Source organism: Pristiophorus japonicus, chromosome 10, assembly GCF_044704955.1.
Source record: "Pristiophorus japonicus isolate sPriJap1 chromosome 10, sPriJap1.hap1, whole genome shotgun sequence".
Lineage (NCBI taxonomy): Eukaryota > Metazoa > Chordata > Chondrichthyes > Pristiophoridae > Pristiophorus > Pristiophorus japonicus.
The window spans coordinates 139,920,003-139,942,597 of NC_091986.1; the positions used below are offsets into that span (position 1 = coordinate 139,920,003).

At 41.8% G+C, this 22,595-nt stretch overlaps 1 protein-coding gene across 1 annotated transcript in view; it reads left to right on the forward strand.

Moving 5' to 3' along the window:
• The window catches only part of LOC139275108 (GRIP and coiled-coil domain-containing protein 2), a 98,145-nt gene that overhangs the window by 65,611 nt on the left and 9,939 nt on the right, over positions 1–22,595 (forward strand). Inside the window, exons 11-20 of the mRNA XM_070892119.1 lie at positions 843–1,007; positions 1,127–1,231; positions 3,031–3,193; positions 5,702–5,802; positions 6,536–6,613; positions 10,356–10,493; positions 15,939–16,060; positions 17,320–17,496; positions 19,266–19,483; positions 21,219–21,413. Of these exons, the coding sequence (XP_070748220.1) occupies positions 843–1,007; positions 1,127–1,231; positions 3,031–3,193; positions 5,702–5,802; positions 6,536–6,613; positions 10,356–10,493; positions 15,939–16,060; positions 17,320–17,496; positions 19,266–19,483; positions 21,219–21,413 (1,462 nt within the window). The remainder of the gene's footprint in view (positions 1–842; positions 1,008–1,126; positions 1,232–3,030; positions 3,194–5,701; positions 5,803–6,535; positions 6,614–10,355; positions 10,494–15,938; positions 16,061–17,319; positions 17,497–19,265; positions 19,484–21,218; positions 21,414–22,595) is intronic.

Here is a 22,595-nt window from a genome sequence, read left to right on the forward strand (position 1 = left end):
CTCAAAAATGATTAAAATATTAAGTGACAATTTTCCTTTTTTTTTGCCTGTTCACTGATGACTTAGGAATTTTTCCATTTCAAAATGCTTGTAATGATAAATTGTATATACCATATTTCAGCAGCAGCACAGGAAAATATTTTATATATTTCCATGTTAATAACATCAGCTACAGTCAGTGGGCTTTTTGCCAGTTCCCACTCCTTTTCTGTGAGCTTTTTTTGAGGGGGAGCAAGCTTACTGATGTTGTCTAACTTTTTAGCGTGAAATGAGAGTTGAAAATCATGGTGTTACCCTTGCTGCTGCTGGCAGGGCTATACTGGAGGTAGGATGTGTGCAGCAGCCTTCACGAAGCTCAGATGATGCTTGTGCAGTGAATAGTACTTCTGCATTCTTTCTTCTTTAAATTCCATGCGGGGGTGGGGAGTGCTATCTCATGCATCTTGACTAAAGTTTGAGGTCATATCGACCAGCTCTTCAAAATAATTACAGATCAGAAAGGTCACTTGGCCAATCTTGATTCATCTATTCCAAAAGGCCCATACCTGCATCCTTGGTAGAGTATGCAGTTAATTGTTATTTCTATTTACACACATTTGGGGAAAAAATACCAAATTAATCTGGAGAAATCCAAGTTTCTTTGCAGCGCAAACAATTTCAGTAGAAAATATTTGAAAGGGCTAATTGGTTAATTTAGGGTCTCCTGATTTACAATGTGAAAAATGTCAATTGAGTTAGATACTTCTCACTACATGTTTAAATATTTCCAAAAAGGGAGCTTTTTGGAGAAATGAGCTGTATCATTTCTAATCTAGTTCAATATTTCTAATGTCTTTATTCAGCACAAACAGTTGGCTTCAGATAAGGAAGATATGTTGGCTCGTTTGGGAACTTTGCAGTCAAATACCAGACAACTAGAAATACAAATATTCGAATCTGAGAAAGCCAAGATAGCTGTTGAAAAGGAGCTCGAGGCCATAAAGCTTCTTAAGGAACAGATATCCAAGGTAATGGAAACTGAATGTATGGTTTTAGATGCATTCTGTGGAATTCCACGAGTTATTTTCTCAAAGATTTTATTTTTTTCCAAATTTGTTTATATATAAAAATGCATTGTACTCTTCAGGAGAATCATGTATTGCTGAAAGAAGTTGAAGAACTTAAAAAGCAGCTTCAAAAAGAGAAACATCAGCTGCAACAAACAGTACAAGAACTGGAACTTGTGAGAAAGGTAAGAAACTTCATAAGGCACAAATACACTGCAGCTGGTGGACAGACGGAGCTTTATTTAAATTGCTCTGCCACTGCCTGGCTGGATGTTTAATTATCCTGTTTAGGAGAGAGCTTTACACATGTCTGGATAGATGCACGAGGAGAGTTGTCACCCAAAAGTTAGAAATGTAAATGTTGAGAGTAGGGAGGATAAAAATGTTCCTCTCTCAACCTGTCCACAGAAGAATCCAAGAGCACTTTATAAATTGGGTCATATGACCTGAATTTTTAACATTGTACCTTCACAGATGTTGCTGACCTAGCATTTTCTGCTTTAATTTCAGATTTCCAGTATCTGCAGCATTTTGCTTTTCACTGTAACCAATAGTGGGTGAAAAATAGTTTTAGAATAGACAATAATGACAAAGTGCAGTCCTCAGAGTGTCTACCACAACAGACACTGTTTTGGCATGACATAAAGTGGAGTGCCAGAACCTGGACTGATGTGGTTTCAAAGAAACTCTGATCTAGACCACGGAGTGCAAAGCTAGGTAGATGTTGGAAACCGAACCTACTGGACCTGCGACCTGACTTATTCTGAAATCTTATAACCCAATTGTTTGCTACAACCAGGAGACTCATCCTAATGAAATTAAGGCCCCTGGATCTTCCAGGTCAAAATTGCAATTGGTTAATGTCCAAAATGTATAGAATAAAAAGACTAATGAACACCTGTACAATATTATCACGTTTAAAAATAAAAGTTGACATGAATAAAGTAATGTAAAATAGTGATCTTATTGTTAATAACTCATTGCCAGCGTACTGTGTGCATGTCTACCATTTAAGTGCTGAAAGGCAAATATCAGGGAAAAGTGCAAAAAAAATACTTATGTGCCAGAGAGAGCTTTGTTCAAACCAAATTCAGGGCAAAATATTTTAAAAAGGAAGAGAAAAAGAAAGAATTTGGATTTATATCATATCCTTCACATCGCAAAGAGTTTTCACAGCCAATAGATTACTTTTTTTGAAGTACAATCGCTGTTATTTAGGTAAACAAGACAACTTGCACACAGTAAGCTGCCACAAAGATTAAATGGGATAAATAACCAGTTAATCTATCCTTTTTGGTGGTTTTGGTTAAATGATATGTATTAATTAAATGATGTGTATTGCTTAGGACACTGGGATAATTGACTGCTCCTCTTCAAATGGTGCCATGGAATATTTTATGTTCACTTACAGGCAAATGGGATCCAATGTCCCCGTTAAGCTGCGCACCCGCACAGCAATTTTGATGTCCCGTGCAAGCTGCTCACCGGCTTTTAAATGGAAAAACAGTGTATACATGGAAATTTGAATGGACTGCACAGCTCATTAAAGGATCCACGCACCCAAAAAAAATTAGTGGAGACCAGTGTTTCCTGTCATTTTAGGGGGGCCACATGGCCCCTTTAACTGGTTGCGTGGCCCATTCAAAAGTCCGCACATGCGTGATTTCTTCAATTTAAAGCCAGCTCACTGGCTGCGCAGGACCCCTGGAGCATTGCACGGATGCGCAGCTTAAAGGAAACGTTGGTGGGTACTCAGTTTAATGTTTCATCCGAAAGATAGCACTCCCTCAGACTGCACTGAAATGTCCATCTAGATTATGTGCTCAAACCCTGTAGTGGGACTTTATTTCATACTTGTGAAATAAATCCAGCAATACGTCGCTATCGGTGCAATATGCTCTATTTAGAATCCAAAAGTACATTGCAGATAACTGTTACTCTGAATGTTCAAGTCAAATAATTACTGTTCCAACTGTGGTACTAGGATGCTCAGAAAAGCACTCTAATGGACATGGAGATTGCAGACTATGAACGTTTTGTGAAAGAACTGAACCAGAAAATTACTGATCGAGACAACCGGATTGTAGAAACAGTAGAAGAAATGGCATTGCGCAAACAGCAACTAGAAACTATGGAAAATGAAATAAGTAAGTTGAGCAGTTTGAGTACTTGGGGGACACTTAAAATTTTACAGCTGATTAAATATGGATCCAGCAAGAAATATTGCATGCTCCATTCCCACACTCTCCTGGTTTCTACTTGCATGCCTTAAATATGTTGCATTGTAAAGGGCTAGTAGAACACTTTTCTAGTCTTAAGCAGTTCACAGGCCATTCCTAGGTTGTGATCCTCAATGAAATGAATAGAACCACATTGGTAAAGGCAGCCCCTCTTTGGTAGTGAGACCACTAAAATGGCAAGTCTACATAAGATGAGGAAAAACATACAGGGGTGAAACTGGTCTTGGGCAGTAGTGAAAAACAGGTGAAATCAATGGAAAAGAAAAACTGGTGGGGTGTAAAACGACTGCAGATTCACTATTGTTTGTTTTGCGCTACTGCCAAATACCAATTTTACCACCACAATGTTTAAATAACAGTGAAAGGACTTCTGACATTTTTTCCATATAGACATTGGGACTTTGAATAATGCTTACTTTGGACTTTTCTTCCCCCTTAATGTGAGGAGCTCATGGAATTCTTTGTCTGTAAGATTGCGATCATGCATTCAGCTGCCTCCGCCACTTCCCTTCCTTCCCCTAGCCCACCAGGCCAAACTTCCTCAAGTTCCCCCCTTCCCTAACACTGAACTCGCATCTTTCTCCAGTTTTTCTCTGATTTTCCCTCATGACTACTCTCATCTTGTCCATGAAACCCACTTCCTGCTCCCTAGACCCTATTCCCACCAAACTGCTGACCAGCTAACTTCCTTTTTTGGCTCCCATGTTAGCCGACATTGTTAACGGTTGTCTCTCCTCGGTACTGTCACCCTCTCCCTCAAATCTGCCATCATCGTCCCCTCTCCTAAAAAAAAAACAATCCTTGACCCCTCTGGCCTTGCAAATTACCACCCCATCTCCAACAATCCTTTCCTCTCAAGTCCTTGAACATGTTGCCGTCTCCCAAATCCGTGCCCGTGTTTCCTGCAACTCCATGTTTGAATCCCTCCAATCAGGTTTCAGCCCCCACCAAGTACCGAAACGGCGCTCATCAAAGTCACAAATGACATCCTTTGTGGCTATGACAAAGGTAAACTATCGTTCCTTGTCCTTATCTTGTCTGCAGCCTTTGACACGGTTGATCAGTCCATCTTTCTCCAACGCCTCTTCAACGTCGTCCAGCTGGGTGGGACTACTCTCGCCTGATTCCATTCTTATCTATCTAATTGTAGTCAGAGAATCACCTGCAATGGCTTATCTTCCCGCTCCCGCATTGTTATCTCTGGGAGCCCCCCAAGGATCTATCCTTGGCCCCCCCCCCCCTTCCTGTTTCTCATCTACATGCTGCCCCTTGGCACAGCGTCAGTTTCCATATGTATGCTGATAACACCCAGCTTTACCTCACCACCACTTCTCTCAACCCCTCCACGGTCTCTAAATTGGTAGACTGCTTGTCCGACATCCACTTCTGGATGAGCAGAAATTTTCTCCAATTAAATATTGGGAAGACCGAAGCCATTGTTTTTGGTTCCCGCCACAAACTCCGTTTCCTAGCCACTGACTCCATCCCTCTCCCTAACTTCTATCTGAGGCTGAACATCACTGAGCTACTGACCACATAACCACGGCAAAACTAAGACTGCCTATTTCCACCTCCGTTATATCGCCCTTCTCCGCCCTTGCCTCAGCTCATCCGCTGTTGAAACCCTCATCCATACCTTTGTTACCTCTAGACTTAACTATTCCAAAGCACTCCTGGCTGGCCTCCCACAGTCTACCCTACAAACTTGAGGTCATCCAAAACACTGCTGCCGGTGTCCTAACTTGCACCAAGTCTCGTTCACCCATCACCCTTGTGTTCGCTGACCTACATTTCTAAATTCTCATCCTTGTTTTCAAATCATTCCATGGCATTGCTGCTCCATATCTCTGTAATCTTCTCCAGCCCTACAACTTCCCGAGATATCCGTGCTCCTCTAATTCTGCCCTCTTGAGCATCCCTGCTTATAATCGCTGAACCATTGATGGCCGTGCTGTGGAATTCCCTGCCTAAACCTCTCCATCTCTCTACCTCAATTTCCACCTTTAAGACGCTCCTTAAAACCTAACTCTTTGGTCATCTGCCCAAATTTCCCATGTGGCTCGGTGTCAAATTGTTTGTCTTAATATTCCTGTGAAGCATCTGTGGGATGTGTTACTATGTTAAAGGCATTATTTAAATACAAGTTGTTAATTTAATACTAGTTACAAATTTAATTTTATGCAAAGTTTAGTATTTTATTTTTCAAAAGCTATTAACGATGCAATGTGCAAATGGACAATATTTATACTGTTCCAAAAATATGTTCACCTTATGATTGAAATCATTTCAGAAGAATATAGTAAATAAACTGTGCTGCCCTAATAAATTCTATATTAATCCTTTCAACCGATGACATAATATGACCTCTGTAGGAGATGTAATATTAAGTAACCTGATTATATGGTCATATTGCAGAATCTCTTCAGACAACCTCGGAGGAGAACAAAGAGAAAAATAGCAAGATGAAACAAATCCTAGTGAAAACCAAGAAGGAACTTACTGATTCAAGGAGAGCTGTAGGTCCAAACTGATTCTAATCACTGTGATAATATATTTTTATTACAGAACTTTTTGTTTGTAAATATTTGCACAATTAAATAAAATGTGTATAAATGGCACTTTCATTTCCTCTCAGTCAAGTTTCAGGAAGTAACTTGTATATATGTGTAATAGGATCTGATTTAGACAAGATGGTTGCTGAGATTTGGAATGTCCATAGTTCTCGGGGGAGTTCTTGCATATCTGACGAGCATTCTTTTTGCTTAAATGTGGGTGCTTGAGACAAAGGAGTGAAAAGAAGCAAGAGGCAGTCTTGCAGAGGAAAAATAGGATTAGAGACTCTCAACGGAGAACCCAAAAGATCTCCAGATGAAACACTGGAGAGAACCACAGAAATACCAAATCAACAAATGAGTATTGTATATATTCAATTTAACCATAATTCCAAGATACTAAAATCTTATTTTATACAATGGACAACTTGGACAGTTTCCCTATATTAAAAAAAGAAACACAAAATTTGAGCAGGATGTGGCGGGGGCGCGGGAGGGGTTGCGGAGGAGGTAGGCAAAACTTGTACAGATTTTGTGATCAATGAAATGCCTTAGGATAGTAAATGTAACAATACAGAATATTATACAAACGTTAATTGCATACTTACTACTCAACATCAAATGGAAATTAGCCCTTAAATTTGACTCATGAGGTTTGGCAAATAAATGTATAATTGACATGGTATTATGTTTTTAGGAAGTAGAGCAATTAGTTCTTCAAGCTTCTATTAAGGAAGAACTGGAAGCAAACCAACAGCAAGTGGAAAATTACAAGGTACCTTTATCTGTGATTTTTCAGCTAAGTTTTCAGAAATGTACCCTTTGAAAAAGTATTGTCATGAATAGTAACTAGTTTACCAACTGTTTGACTAACTGTTTGGTGGAATGGTTGATTTCCTGTTCCATAAATTAAGGACTCGGGATTCAAGTGGGAGTGACTTTTGAACTTCTGTGGGCTGCCTTTTGTACAGTACTGCTTTTTTGTGAGTACATTGTGTGCATGTAGATTTCTTTATAATTATATAATAACACAAAAAGGGGCAACAACAAGACTTGGGAACCATAGATCAGTGAGCCGAATATCTGTTGTGGGTAAATTATTCGAAGGCATTCTGAAAAAGAGAACAATAAAACACCTATATAGGTGCAATATTTTCTATGTTTCTATGTCTATATGGTAAAAGGGAGTTGGCATGGAACTATGGAAGGGAGTCTTGCTCAACAATTCTTTTGGATTTCAAAGAAATCTTGTTGACAACAGAAATGTTGTGAATATGATCTATTTACATTTCAATGGGTCTTTGATACCAAGCAACACGAGCAATTATTCTACAAGGTAGGAAACACAGAATTAGAAGTGCAGCTTCTGAGGTGAATTGAAAATTGGCTAAACAAAACAAAAAGCGAAGGATGATTTTAAATGGAGCTGTATTTGAAAAAAACAAAGTTTCACTAGCAGACTGCTTCAGGAATCCGTGCTGGGGTCATTGTTTTTTTTTTACAATCTACATAAATGATTTAGAGCGAGAACAGAAACAATGGCCTTGGTATTGATCCTCCCTAACACATTTAAAAATAAAAAATCGGGGAACAAATCCCCAACCTGCCGTGTAGCGCCTGTCACCATTTTTATGGCAGTGGATTGCGAGGCTTGCGTGTGTTCCGTCTTGGAGAGGCAGAACAATTCATTATCATATTTAAATTGGGCTCCCACGGAGCAGTATTGGGAAGTTCAAAGCCATTGTCTTCGGTCCCCGCCACAAACTCCGTTCCCTCGCCACTGACTCCATCGCTCTCCCTGGCAACTGTCTGAGGCTGAATCAGACTGTTCGCAACCTTGGTTGTCGTATTTGATCCCAAGATGAGCTTCCAACTGCATATCTGCGCCATCACTAAGACCACCTATTTCCACCTCTGTAACATTGCCCGACTCCACCTGTGCCTCAGCTCCTCTGCTACTGAAACCCTCATCCATGCCTTTGTTACCGTTAGACTTGACTCTTCCAGTGCACTCCTGGCCAGCCTCCTATCTTCCACCCTTCATAAAGTTGAGCTCATACATAACTCTGCTGCCCATATCCTAACTCGCAACGTCCAATTCACCCATCACCCCTGTGCTCCCTGACCAGTGGTTCCTGGTTAAGCAACGCCTCGTTTTAAAAATTCTCATCCTTCTTTTCAAATCCCTTTATGGCCTCGCCCCTCCCTATCCCTAACCCCCTCTAGCCCTACAACCGTCTGAGGTATCTGTGATCTTCCAATTGTGGCCTCTTGTGCATCCCCACCATTGGCAGCCATGCCTTCAGCTGCTGAGGCCCAAGCTCCGGAATTCCCTCACTAAACCTCTCTGCCTCACTACCTCTCTTTCCTCCTTGAAGACACGCCTTAAAACCTACTTCTTTGACCAAGTCCACCCAAATATCTCCTTATGTGGCTCTGTGCCAAATTTAGTTTGACAACGCTCCTGTGAAGCACCTTGGGCATTTTACTATGTTAACAATGCTATGGGCTCAATTTTCCCCAGTGATTTGCACTTTTTTTGGAGTAGGCTGGTATTTTTGGCGTATTGTGTAAAATTTTTGGTGTATTTTTTTTTCAAACTTTCTCCCTGTGATCTGTGTCAGTGTAACGAACTTAGTTCCAATTTATCTAGGCCAGTTTTTTTTCACCTCAAAGGGGGGCGTTCCCTCATGTTTGCGCCGGTTTTTTCAATTGTTCACAGTTTGGCCAACATTTTTCTCCATTACATTGATGTATCTGGCCCTTCCCAAGAAACCTTCTGCTGAGTCAAAAAACCAGCGCACATTCACAAATCTGTGCTGAAAAAAGCCATTGTTTTTAAATCAAAGATCTTGGAGGGAGTCAAGAACACTGTCAAAATCAATAATAAAGTTCAATTGATTTTTTAACCTGTCAACGTAGAAATGTAAATTTGTTGGATTTCACACACTTTCTCATTTTTTTACTCGCTCACACGCCACCAGCGAACGTCTTGAAGAAGGCCTGGAGAGTTGTAGGTTTGGCCGGCAGAATCTGCCTCGCCTCCAGACACACCGGCTCGGGGTTCGGCTACAAAACAAGCCATTGGCAGGGGGGTGGGGAAGAGAGGAGAGGAGGGAGAGATAGCCGATCTTACAGCTTGCAGCCCGGAGAGGGAGAGAGATAGCCATTCTTACGACTTGTAGCCCAGGGAGGGAGAGGGAGAGAGAGAGAGAGAATCTTGCGGCTTGTCGCCCGGGAAGGGGAAGGGAGAGAGAGAGAGAGAGAGACGATCTTACGGCTTGTAGCCTGGGGAGGAGGAGAGAGAGGTCACAAGACTCGGGTGGGGGGGAGAGAGGACAGGTTACATTCATACAGACCTTGAGGAGAGAGAGAACTGTGAACCTGTGCTGCCTGCTTTCCTGTCCTTTTGAGCTTCTTTGAAAATTTAACTTTAAGTATGGAGGCAATACTGACAATGCCACACCTTGTGAGAGCCTTCTGCATCATGGTGCCACATAGGAGACAATTGATGAGAGCTCATCGCATCAGGAACATTGGAACCCGTAGGGTGCTGGGCAGGAGACCTTACTCACCTCGGGTATATCGAGACAGGCATTCGTACCTGTACTTGAGTGCTGCAGACTCAGAAGGCTGTGTTTCCGCAAAGAAGTTGTCCGTGAGATCTGTGAGTTGGTGAAACCAGACCTGCAGCCAAGAAGCATCAGGAGGACTGTTTTGTCAATTGAAGTGAAGATAACAGATGCACTTTCATTCTATGCCTCCGGATCGTTTCAAGCTACAACTGGGGATGTGTGTGTCATCTCTCAACGTGCAACACATGTCTCTATTCGCCAGGTCACGGCTGCACTGTATGCGCTGAGGAAAGACTTCATCAAGTTCCCGATGACCGCCCAAGCAATCCACGACGGCTGTTTGAGTGGGCCCCGCCGCGGAGGAGCTGTTTGGGCGGGCCCCGCCGCGGAAGAGCTGTTCAAGCAGACACTGCCGAGGAGGTGGTGTTCGGATGGGCCCCGCCGTGGTGGAGCTGTTTGGGTGGGCTGGCGAGGAGGCCCCGAGGTAACGGCAGCGAGCGGGGGTGAGGTGAACGGCGGTGAGCCAAGGCTCAAGGTTGGGCAGTGGCGGGGCCCCCGAGGTCGGCGGGTCCAGATTCCTGAACATTTTACGGATTCCAGACGACCCTGCCACTGATTGGTCCGGATTCCTGAACATTCCAGATTCCGGAACTCCGGATTTTCAACTCTGCACCTGTAGTATAGATGCATTTAAGAGGAGGCTAGATAAGCATATGAGGGAGAAGGAAATGGAGGGTTATGCTAATAGAGTTAGATGAGGAAGGATGAGAGGACGCTCAAGTGGAGCATAAACACTGGCATGGATTGATTGGGCTGAATGGCCTGTTTCTGTGCTATATATCATATGTATGTATGCAATTCAAATTAAAAAGCAGTAGAGATTATAGTAATGAAAGGACATGCAGAAAATCCATAGACTATTATTTTTGTTAAATGTTGCAGATTCAAGTGGCAGAGTTAACTGCTGAAAACCATAAGATTCAGGAACAATTGCGCCAAACGAATGAGCAGAACCGTCGTACAGTGAGTACATTTACACACAAGATGGAAGCTCTTCAGGAAGAGTGCAATATTGCTAAGGTACAATCTTGAGTGCACATAGAGTTATCTCCCAACACAACCAAAACACAATTTTTGATATAAAATTGTACAATAATTTTCGATGTTTTTCAGCAGAAACTATGGGGTCAAGTTTCGGCATGAGTTGCTCCTATTTTTTTGGAGCAACTGGTTTAGAATGGAGTATCTTAGAAATTGCAATTCTCAGCGATTAGTTTGCTCCAGTTCTAGTCAGTTAGAACAGTTTCATTTTGGAACAGATTTTTTTTTCAAAAGGGGGCGTGTCCGGCCACTTACGCCTGTTTAGAAAGTTTAGGCAGTGAAAACTTATTTCAAACTAACTTAGAATGGAGTAAGTGTAGATTTTTGTACGCTCAGAAAAACCTTGCCGACACTTTAGAAATCAGGTGTATGGAACGAGAGATGGGGATGGGGCGGGGGGGGGGGGGAAGGGAAGTAATTAAATTCTACAAGCATTCAACAGTCTCACTTATACAAATAAAGAACCATCCTGAATAAAAAATTATAAACACAGCAAATACAAAATATTGAATATTCCTACCTGTGTGAAGCAGCAGCAGCCTTCGAGCTGCGGTGCTTCAGGCAGCCTTCCTTCCATGTAGGAGACGCGGAGGCGTCAGTGACTCGACGGCAGCCGAAGAAACAGCAAGCAGCCTTCGAGCTGCAAAGGAAGCTGAGGCCATTCGGCCACGGGATAGGAGCGGCGGCAGTGGCTGGACGGCAGCCGAAGACACAGGAAGCAGCCTTCGAGCTGCGAGGGAGGCTGAGGCCATTCGGCCCGGGGACAGGGTAGGCGTGCAAAGCACCAGGAGGGAGAGGCAGCCAGCTAGCCAGTTTGAAACTTAAATTTGTAATTGCAGAATGGGTGCTGCATTGTCAACACCACGGGTTATGCCAATGGTTCACCAGCAATTCACTGCATAGGAGAGAATTGATTAGAGCTCACCGCACCAGGAACGTTATAGTCCGTAGGCTGATGGCCAGGAGACCTTGCCCACGTCGGCAATATCGAGTCAGGAGTTCATACCTGGACATGAGCGAGGCTGATTGTGTCAAAAGGCTGCGTTTCCGCAGAGAAGTTGTCGTTGAGATCTGTGATATGCTGAGAGCACATTTGCAGCCCAGAAGCAGAACGCCAACTGCCTTGTCTGTTGAAGTGAAGGTAACAGCTGCACTTGCCTTCTATGCCTCGGGATCGTTTCAGGCTACAATTGGAGATGTGTGCGCTATCTCTCAACGTGCAATACATGCCTGCGTTTACCAGGTCATGGCTGCACTGTATGCGCGGAGGAATGACTTCATCAAGTCCCCAATGACCGCACAAGCGATCCACGAGAGGGCTGTGGGCTTCTTCAGGATTGCTGGCTTCCCAAAGGTACAGGGCTGCATTGATTGTACCCACATAGCCTTGCGAGCACCTGTGGAGGATTCCGAGCAGTACAGGAATAGAAAAGGTTTCCACTCCATCAATATGCAGCTCGTGTGTGACGACAAGCAGCGCATCATGTCAGTCGATGCGAGATACCCTGGCAGCACTCATGATGCGTTCATCCTATGCGACAACGTTATATCTGACATGTTTGAGCAGCAGCCAGAAGGGCAGAGCTGGCTACTGGGAGACAAAGGGTACGGCCTGGCCATCTGGCTCATGACGCCCCTACACGTGACACGGACGGAAGCTGACCGTCAATACAATAAGGTGCACATTGCGACGCGCAACATCATTGAGAGGACCATTGGCATAGCCCCATAACTTAGCCATCATGAGGCAACAGGAGCTGGTAGTGGAACCAGAAGACCCACATGAGGGACCAGTGCTTGATGATAGTAATTTGGAAGAGCAGGATGAGGGTGATGACAACGATCAGGAAAGCATGCAAGGGCCGTCCATCATGCTCCTTTAACGATTGCTCGAGCCCTGCGCTAGCAGCTCATCCGTGAACGCTTCAATTACTGATGCCTGAGGGCTCTGTGACCACTGTTGCGCATGGACATGTTTATTCTTTGGAGTTGTTCCTACGTTGTGTTGTGTTAATGGAACATGATTCAGTTTTAATGAAAAAATATTTTACTGAAAAGTTAATGTCACTGTAATAAAATATTTGTTGTATCAAACTTTACTTTTTAATGACTCTTGAAGATCACTTAAAAACTTGTAAAGTTACAAAACAATTTCAATGTGAAATATCTTACACTCAAGATCACTTAAACTTCAAGATCACTTTTTAGGTGCAAAATTAAATAAATTAAAAAATGTGAGAGCATTTACACTATAAGATCACTTCAAAACCCTAAGATCATTTATAAGTTGTAAAGTTACAAAACTTACAAAACAATTTCAATTTGAAAAACGCTACTACAGCTACATCAAGAACAAGAACAAAAGCAGCAAAGAAAGCCTCAACCATCTCATACACATCTCAGTAAATGTTCACTTCTTCATGGGGGTGTCATTTGATTGGCGGGGCTGTGTGCCCTTATTGCAACAGCTACCTCCATGAGGGCATGTGCCGTCGCTTGCACTCCCTCGGACATTCCCTCTCTAAGTTCCTGTGTCATTACTGCTTTTTATCCCGTCAGGACCATCACCTATTCACCCACTACACTGACGCTACCGATGAGTGATCGGATAAGCACATTGGTCTCCACACCCAATCACACAACGTGAGCCGCATCTGTTGCACGCTGCATCTCAGGAAAGCGTGTCTCCAATCTCCTCCTCCTCTGCCTGGGTCTGCCTCGCGGCGCCACTACACTGGGAGGCGCGGGTAGGGACGGGGGGACGTTCAGTGTTCCAAACGACACCACTACACTGGGAGGGCAAGGGCTGTGACGGTGGGGCGCTCGGTGTTCCAGACGACAGCACTCGAGTGCGAGCCATGGGCTGGGATGGTGGGTGAATGGGTGTAAACTGCTCCATGATATCACCAGCACCACTGGGACCCGCAACGTCGGAATCAAAACCATGGAAGGTGGAACCAGAACCTATGCAAGGGGTTGAAACTTTGATGCCCCTTAATGTGGGCTCATAAACATTAATTTGGAAGGTCTCCCCTGTAGACATTTCAGTCATCGCTGCCAGCATCCAGTCTGGATCGTCCGCATCTGGTTGTACTGGTTCTTGTTCTGGATCTTCAGGATCCTCAGGGTTAGCATCATCATCATCATCATCATGTTCTGCAGAATATATCAGAACAGTCAAATGTTTAACAGCAAGGGAGGGGGCAGGATGGGTGGCATGAGTACTCTCACACATAGCAGGCCAGGCAGCAGGTTGATTTAAAGGGCCACGATGCATTTTCAGGACTTGCCCTCTTCCTCGCGTGCGGGCCCAGCTTGTGCTGTACTGATTGCTTTTCTCCATGTATGACTCATCATGGCAGCTACCCTCTGTTCCAAGGGTGTCAGTGGATGCAGATTGGGCGTGCCTTCTCCTGTTTGCGTTGCTTCCCTTTTGTTGTGGGGGCAATTTCTTCTGCAAGGAGTAAAATATAACTTTTTACAGAGTGCGTCTTTCTGCAGGGTGGGACATACAGATAGTCACATTACAATTACGATTACGTTAAAAAATGAAAATATTACTTACACTAACTACTTGACCAAGGTCATGCCATTTCTTTTTACACTGGCTTCCAGATCTCATGGTATGCACCTCTGCGCAGTAATCTTCTGCAACTTGGTTCCAGCGTTTCTTCATTTCTTTAGGTGGCATTTTTATGCGACCTCTGTTGCTGGTATCCAGTTCCTGCCATCTCTGCTCAATGCTGTTTACTAATATCTCCACTTCCTGATGCAAGAAATTCTTTGTTCTTGGTGGACGTTGTTCCATTGCTGTATTGAATTGACACTCTTATTTTTCAAAACACAGTCCTTATTTTGCATGCACCTGTTCTGGAAGTTTAGTAGCAAAAAGCAGCACTCACTGATTTCAGCAGGTGATTTCTTCAACAGTGCTGCTAAAAGAACTTCAGGCACAAAAAAATCACCAAGGTTCAATCCCAAGCCTTTCCAGAGCTCCACGAAACAAATCAGCACTTTTCTTCAAGTTCCTTTAAAAATGGCCGAGTGCCAATGTTTATGGCCTACTGCGCGTGTGCGCGCTCCAACACGCACGGGCAGGACTGCTGGCACGATATCCTCCCATTTAACTTAACCCTGCACTTACAGAATCGGCGCGACTCTGTTGCTCCGTCCCCTCCTGATGTCTGCGCGCCGAGCTCCGAGGGACCTGCAGGGAGCCCAAGAATTGCAAGATACATTTTTGTCGAGCTTTTAGGCGCGAAAAACGGGCATCAATGCCCGAAACTTGACCCCAATGTGACTGCAATTTTGATTTGAGCTATAAATGCAGTCTCTCCAGTCTATAGCTCAGATAGTCAAGTGTCTGTAACCACAGGACTGGGTACTTTTTCCAGCCTCACAGCTGTCTGTAGTTACTACAGACGATTATTTGATAGTAAATCATAAATAGTAAAAATTAGTGAATTTTCAGTCATTTTTACTTGTACAACATTCTGATTTCCTGAGGATAATTTGCTGAGTTTTTCCAATTGGAGCAGTGACAATAAGAAAGAAGAAACAATTTAAGTAAAAGATTTTTTGGAAAATAAATAAGTGAAAAGTGAACATTTGCTGCTGAAGCCGCTGTGTGCCATTGATGTCAGTACAAGGTTCTTTTGAGGGCATTGTCTGCTAACTACCATATTTAAATGTAGTGTTCACATTGATTAGTCATTCTTTTCATTTCACGCCTGTCCTGCCATGGGTAATTCACATTTATGGTTAATTCACATTCACAAAAGTAATTGGACTGTACAGCCACCTAAGAACTCATGTTAAGAGTGGAAGCAAGTCTTCCTCGATTCCGAGGGACTGCCTATGATGATGAATTCACATTTGTGCTGCGAGTAAGTTGTTCCTTTCTCTCGTGGAGTAAAATATATATTCAGCATCTCAACATGTTAATTCAGACACCACTTTCTTTTTAAACAAAGAAAGGTATTTTTTAATGAATATTATAAATTATAGGGCATATTTTGTAAGCTTCTGTTCCCCAAGCAGCAACTTGCTCAATGGGTGCATGGATTAGAGAATCAGGCACACTGACCTCCATCCTGACTCTGAGCATTCAACACTTTTTGCTGCTTTAGAGTGCCTGATTTTCCAATCTGTTCCAGTCGAGCAAGGCTCTGTGCTGAGAGCCTCACCTTGCAAAGTTTACCCATATATATTCACTACCCTTGGGAAATGGTCAGGATTCCATCATTACAAACAATGAAGTGACCAATAAATTAATTAATCCTGATCACAGAAAAAATTCCCAATTTACAGCATTAAATTGAGGATTAATTCTGATGTGCTATGCAAGTTACTTAAATAATGGTAGAATTTAGTTCATTGAAAGTCTTGTACTTATATTGATGTGATTTCATGTTGCCCTCACAGGCTGAGCAGACTGCAACTGCTGTGGATTTTGAAAGTTACAAAGTTCGTGTTCATAATGTCCTAAAGCAACAGAAGAGCCGGTCAGCTGCCCAGAGTGAATATGAGTTGACCCAGCAAGAAAAGTAAGTTTTCTAATTTTCTAATTACAATCTGTATTACTGATGCAATTTAATTTTACTTCACTCTTTCAGTTGTTTACTGATGATTCCACACTACCTCCTTCACTTGTATAGGTAGAACATTCTTAGTTCAGAACTACCACATGAATACTTGTGGTCATCTCACAAATGCAGCTGAGCTCCCATCATTCCCATTGCTATTATCCACATATCAGACTGGGAAAAGTTAAGACTTTGGATTGGGACGGGACAGTTTTCTGGAACAATATGTTGTAAAACTGACCAGGGATGAGGCCATGCTAGATTTAGTGATGAGTAACAGATCTCTAGACCAACAAAATATGGCTTAAAGGAACCTGGGAGTAACCGTAGACTCGTTACTGTCAATGTGGAGAAGCAAATAGAATGTTGGTATACATAGCTAAAATATTTTAAGTTGACGAAAGATTATTCTGAGCCGATATAATGTCAGACCACATTTGGGGTACCGTTTACATTTTTCATTTCTATGCTTCAAAAGAAGCGTGCACAAAAAGAGTAACAAGAATGACTCCGCATTTCAAAGAATGAACTATGAGAAAAGAATAGAATAGAAAAGTTTAAGTTGGATAATATAGAGAGAAGAAGGTTCAAGGGTAGGTAGGAATGGCATCAAGGTAAATAATGTTTTACAAAGTATGAATGAATTGAACGCAGAATATTGCTTCAAGGTAAATTGGGCCAGTAAGACCAGAGGGCATTAATGCAATTAAAAGTAAATTAAAAATGGATCTTATGAAAGTTTTCATTATTCAAAGGGTGAAAAACATTTTGAATAATCTGTTCCTTTTTATTTTTCCCCCTTTATAAAGCGACTTGGAGTGTTTTATCACATTAAAGGCACTACATAAATGTAAATTGTTTTAACCTACCAGCGGCGTGTTAGAGGCATTCAAAATGCAGTTGGTTGCTCGTTTGGATGGGTTAATATGCCAGAAGGATATGTTTTGATGGGCCGGATGGCCATTTCTTGCCCTTGACTGGTTTGTGTCACATTTGGGAGTGAAACCCTGATGTCTCTTTCTCCCTCTCTAGTCTGTCTATGTGGGAACCCGTTGTAGCAGTCACTAACTTAGCAGAAAATAGGGATCTAACTCCATTACTTTATTGTGAAAAAATATTTTGTGTAATATTGGATGGTTTGGCCAATCGTATTCAAGCTTCAAGAGACGTGCCAAAAGCAACAGTTGTGCTGAATAAATGTAAAAAATTTTTTGTTGTAGAGAACATCTCCAAAAGATGGTTGACCAGCTGAAGGCCAAGTTACAAGAGACTCAGTGCAATCTACAAGTCAGTGTGGCTGAATTACAGGCTCTGCAGTTAGAGCATGACATGCTGCTGGAGCGACATAACAAGATTCTGCAGGATGCTGTGTCCAAGGAGGCTGAGATTCGAGAAAAGTATGTCCTTTTTTGTTTTTCAAGTAACTCAAGTAGACATTATACAAAATGATCAGTTCTTAAGTAGTTATAAATATTGTAATTACTTTTATATAAAAAAATCTTTGTGAATTAGTTTGTGTAACTTGGATGTATTTACAGTTACCACTATGTACCTTTTTTTTCTTAATCTGGCATTGCATCTTGTGTACAGCCCTATAACCAGAGACTTTTCCATTAACATCTAGAGCTGAAATTTTGAGAACATCCGTTCTTGAACTTCGAAGGCTAATTGATATTTTTGCACAGCCAAGATGAAATGAACGTTAAACAGAAAAATATCTCGCAAATTTAGAGTTGTGGAAACTTAATAATCCTGTAACTAAAGTACTACAAGAGATATTTTTATGTTTCATTTTAAGCACTGAGGTGTTGCAGTACAAGATTTTAAAATTTTAATTTAAACTATTTGTTTTTGAAAGGAAAATAGTTATTTTCACAAACTAGTCAAATCCATACACATGCAATCTTAATGTAAAGAAATTACAGATAATATACTCAGTTTTACTCTTCACAAAGTAAAGATTAGATGATCACACCTGTTGCATATTAACTAATTTGTAACCTCTACTTTTTGTCCTCACCCATTGTGTATAACTGTATCAAACTGTAGTTTACGATGCTAAGTATAATCTTTCTAACTGTTTCATGTATAAATAGCCTGCTGTTATTTGACGTATGATGAATTATTTAATAATTACTCATCCCAAAGGTAAGGTCCTGCATCATTTTGCATTAGCAACCTTCTATTATATACAGTTGCAAATCATTACAAGTGGCAGGAGCAGAGGGGAATTAAAATGCAAGTAATTATTTAACAAAAATATAGGAGGCGTGATGAAAATTATGGTTAATCTAGAGATCAAATGACTAACAAGCCATTGGAGGTTTACTCTTGTGGGTTATGTCTCTGGAGCCCCTTGATTTATATTAATCCCATATAACCTTGTCTCCTGTATATTGATGAATATTATGTTTTATGGTCATGGTGAATCTGTGCATAGTCATTGAAAGTGTTGCAGAAATATGTAGTTTGAAAATTGAAATCATATTTATCATTAGTGTTTACATGCAAGTATACAAATTGACAGTGGGATTTCTTTCTTGGAGACCGGTTTAATTCTTATTAATCCGGATTATAAATCAAATTGTGACGCTTGATTGAGATTCTTTTTCACAATATATATTTTTTTAATTCGTTCAGGGATGTGGACGTCGCTGGCAAGGCCAGTACTTATTGCCCATCCCTAATTGCCCTTGAGAAGGTGGTGGTGAGCTGCCTTCTTGAACCGCTGCAGTCCTTGTGGTAAAGGTGTTGTATAAACAAATTCAGTATTTAATGCTCATCCGCTTGCACATCATATTACATTCCTGGTGCTCTAGATTTATTTACGCAGTGCTAGCTAGGGTTTAATGATACAGTAATATACGGCATCACATGTAGGTAAAATCCAGAATTGCACCACAGAATTCCACATTTAGTGAATTCCTCAATTCAGCCCGGGTATTTAAACAAGGGAATAGAACAGGACAGAAAATTGTGGGATGTTGCAAGTCTTGTGTATCTCCTATGGAGTAACATCAACAGAAGCCAGTGCAGTGGTATCCTGCCTATCCATCGTCTTGATGCATGGGGAGAGTGCTATTTTATAAGGAAGTTTTGTGTAATGTTTCACAATTGCACTGAGATGAAGTTGATGACACTTGTATTTTTAAACAATACTTTACAGACTTTGCTGTTTGCAGTCTGAAAATGTAATGCTGAAATCAGAGCATGCTCAGGCTGTAAATCAGATGATTGCCCAGAATGAAACAGCACACAACAGCTCGCGCGAGCAAGTTCGGCACCTGGAAGAAGATCACAGAAAAACAGTTGAAATGTTCCAGAAACAATTGTCCAAGATGGAGGCACAGATGTTCCAACTTCAAACTGAAAGTAATTTAGCAAGTGAGTCTCAATACTTGTAGAACTGTTAATGTGAGATTACAGTCATTCTACGGTATATAATTGTAGATGAATTTAGAGACCATACCCTGCTGATTTAAAGGGGGAGAGAACAACAATTTGCAATTATATTAGAACAATGTTTTGATAAGAAATGCTTTCTCTTTTGATTTTATTTGCTACATACTGAATACACTTCAGATTTGTTTGAGTTGTGAAAATATTACAGATCAGATAGATGTGTGTTTTTCTTTAGAACAGTTAATTGAAATATATTGAGTGCCTCTTTCACAGATTACCTATAACTTGACTTTGGATAATGAATTATTGATTTGCATACATTTCTGTGCATTATTTATTAGTTATTACTTCCATTTTAAATTAACACTTCCAGCTGACAAATTTCCCCCATCAACAGTGAAACATTTCCCATTTTTTCCAGTTCTGATGAAGCGTCACAGATCTGAAACGTTAACTTTGTTTCTCTCTCCAGAGATGCTGCCTGACCTGCTGAATATTTCCAGCATTTTCTGTTTTTATTCCCATTTCCTTCATTCATTTCTTAAAAGAAACTTCCTATTAGGGTATCATTAAATTACACCATCATATAATCTATTCAAATTGTTCTTGTATTTGGGAGATTATCTTTCTCACTCTCTCTCTCTCTCTCTCTCTTTCTCTCCCCACCTCTCTTTCTCTTGTTCCCCTGTGGCATTACGCACTGGGAGTGGGATTAATGGGCAGTGTTTAACTGGATCAGAGTGGGGGAAGACTTGCATCGAAAGACATGTATGAGCTAACTCATTGTGTAAAAGTGGTCATGATTATTCTTTAGATCGCATAGCAGCTGACCAGCAGGAAGACCTGTTTATTCTTCTGCCGGGAGGGGAGAGGGCGTTTCGGGGAAGACATATTTATCATTTGGGTCATAAGGTGATCAAACAGCGGGAGCAGAGGTGAGGAGACTTGCTGAGAAAAATACATTACATATGATGGACAGCACAGAAACAGGTCATTCGGCCCAGCTGGTGTTTATGCTCCACACGAGCCTACTTCATCTAACCAAATTAGCATATTCTTCTATTTCTCTGTTCCTTGTGTGATTATCATCATCTTCTTAGGCAGTCCCTCGGAGTTGAAGATGACTTACTTCCACACTAAAAATGAATTCTCAGGTGACTGATGAGCCCAATGTGGGACCGACAGTCTCTGTCACAGGTGGGGCAGATGATTATTGAAGGAATCAGTAGGTGGGGTGCTTGGTTGCTGTGTGCTCCTTCCACTGTTTACACTTGGCTTCAGCTTGCTCCCAGCAAAGAGACTTGAGGTGTTCGGATGCTTTTCCTCCACTTATCTAGTTTACCCTAAAAGGCATCTATGCTATTCGCCTCAGCTACTCTGACCAAATGAAATAGTAAAACCTGGAATGCTGAAAAAGGCAAATATAATTTTTTTAAGAAACAATTTTTTTTTTTAAATGAGAACTGGCTACTTCTCAAAATCAAAATGGCTACCAACAGTGGCTGGGGAAAAAAATAGTGGTCTGCAGCTCCACCCAATGGCCAGAGCCTACAACAAAATGTTACAGACACCACCAGGAACAAGTAGTGTGGGCACATAGAAGTGTTTAATATTTAAATTCATATAAATTAGAAAATGTATTCAATGATTGGTGTCATTTCTGAACAAAAATTTAAAGCTAACACATTTGACTTCTGTTTCTGTATTTTTGTCCAAGGTCCTCCACCACTTCAGCCATCAGGGAAGATTTTGCGTGACCGAAAAAACATGGACGTATCTCTGTTAGATATAAATTCCATTGACCGTGAGGAAGGGGAAGGAATGGAGATGACTGAAACAGAGTCGGTGCCTTCTACCAATAGTCAAGTTGCATCTCTTGAGCAATTGCTCACTTTTCCTGATACTAATTTAGGTTGGTTGACAATAGTGAATTTACAACAGGCCTAGAATGGTATTTTGTTAACTTTCCTTATCAGACTTTATTTTATTTTTATATATATATATATTTATAAAAAGATTTAAGGCCATAAACTTCTTATTGTGTTCTTTCAGTGAATATTTTACTGAAAACTTTCAGTTTATCATATTTAATTACATTGGGCCCAAGTTTCAAGTTTCGGCCTCAGTTGCTCCTGATTTTTTGAAGCAACTGGTGTATAACGGAGTATCTTAGAAATTCAAATTCTCGGCATTTAGTTTGCTCCAGTTCTAGTCAGTTAGAACAGTTTCACTTTGGAACAGAATTTTTTTTTCAAAAGGGGGCGTGTCCGGTCACTTACGCCTGTTTTCAAAGTTTCGGCAGTGAAAACTTACTCCAAACTAACTTAGAATGGAGTAAGTGAAGATTTTTGTACGCTCGAAAAAACCTTGTCTACACTTTAGAAAATCAGGCGTAGGTTACAAATCAGGCGTAGGGAATGGGGGGGTGGGTTTAAAGGGAAGTTTACAAACATTAAATACTTCAGTTTTACAAATAAAGAGCCATCATCAATAATAAATGATAAAAACATCAATAAATCAACCAATAAATCACTCAAAAAAAATTTATAAGAAATAATTTTTTTTTTTAAATCAATAAACAAAACATTTTCTACTTACCGACTGCAGCACCGGGAGCCCTCCAACAGCATGCTGGGCTGCCCCCCCCCCCCCCCCCCCCCCCAGTGTGTCTCTATCTCTCTGTCTGTCTGTCTGTCTGTCTGTGTGTGTCTCACTCTCTGTCTGTCAGTGTCTGTGTTTCTGACAGCGAGAGGAGGGGGTAGAGGGAGATAGGGATGGGGGAGAGGGGAAGGGGGGGAAGGGAAGGGGAGGGGGGGGGAGGAGGAGAAGGGGAAAGGGGGGAGGAGGAGAAGGGGAAAGGGGGGGAGAGAAGGAGTGGGGGGGGGAAGGAGAATGGAGGGGGGAAAGGAGAAGGGGGAGGGAGGCTGAACGGGCCGTGCCCAGCACCAGATTTACAGGTAGGTGGCGTTGGATCGGGTCCGGGGGGGGGGGGGGTGCGGTCGGGAGCATGGGTGGAGGGGGGGGGGGGTGGAGGAGGGAGCACGGGTGGGGGGGGGGGGGTGGAGGAGGGAGTTCGGGTAGGGGGGGGAGGAAG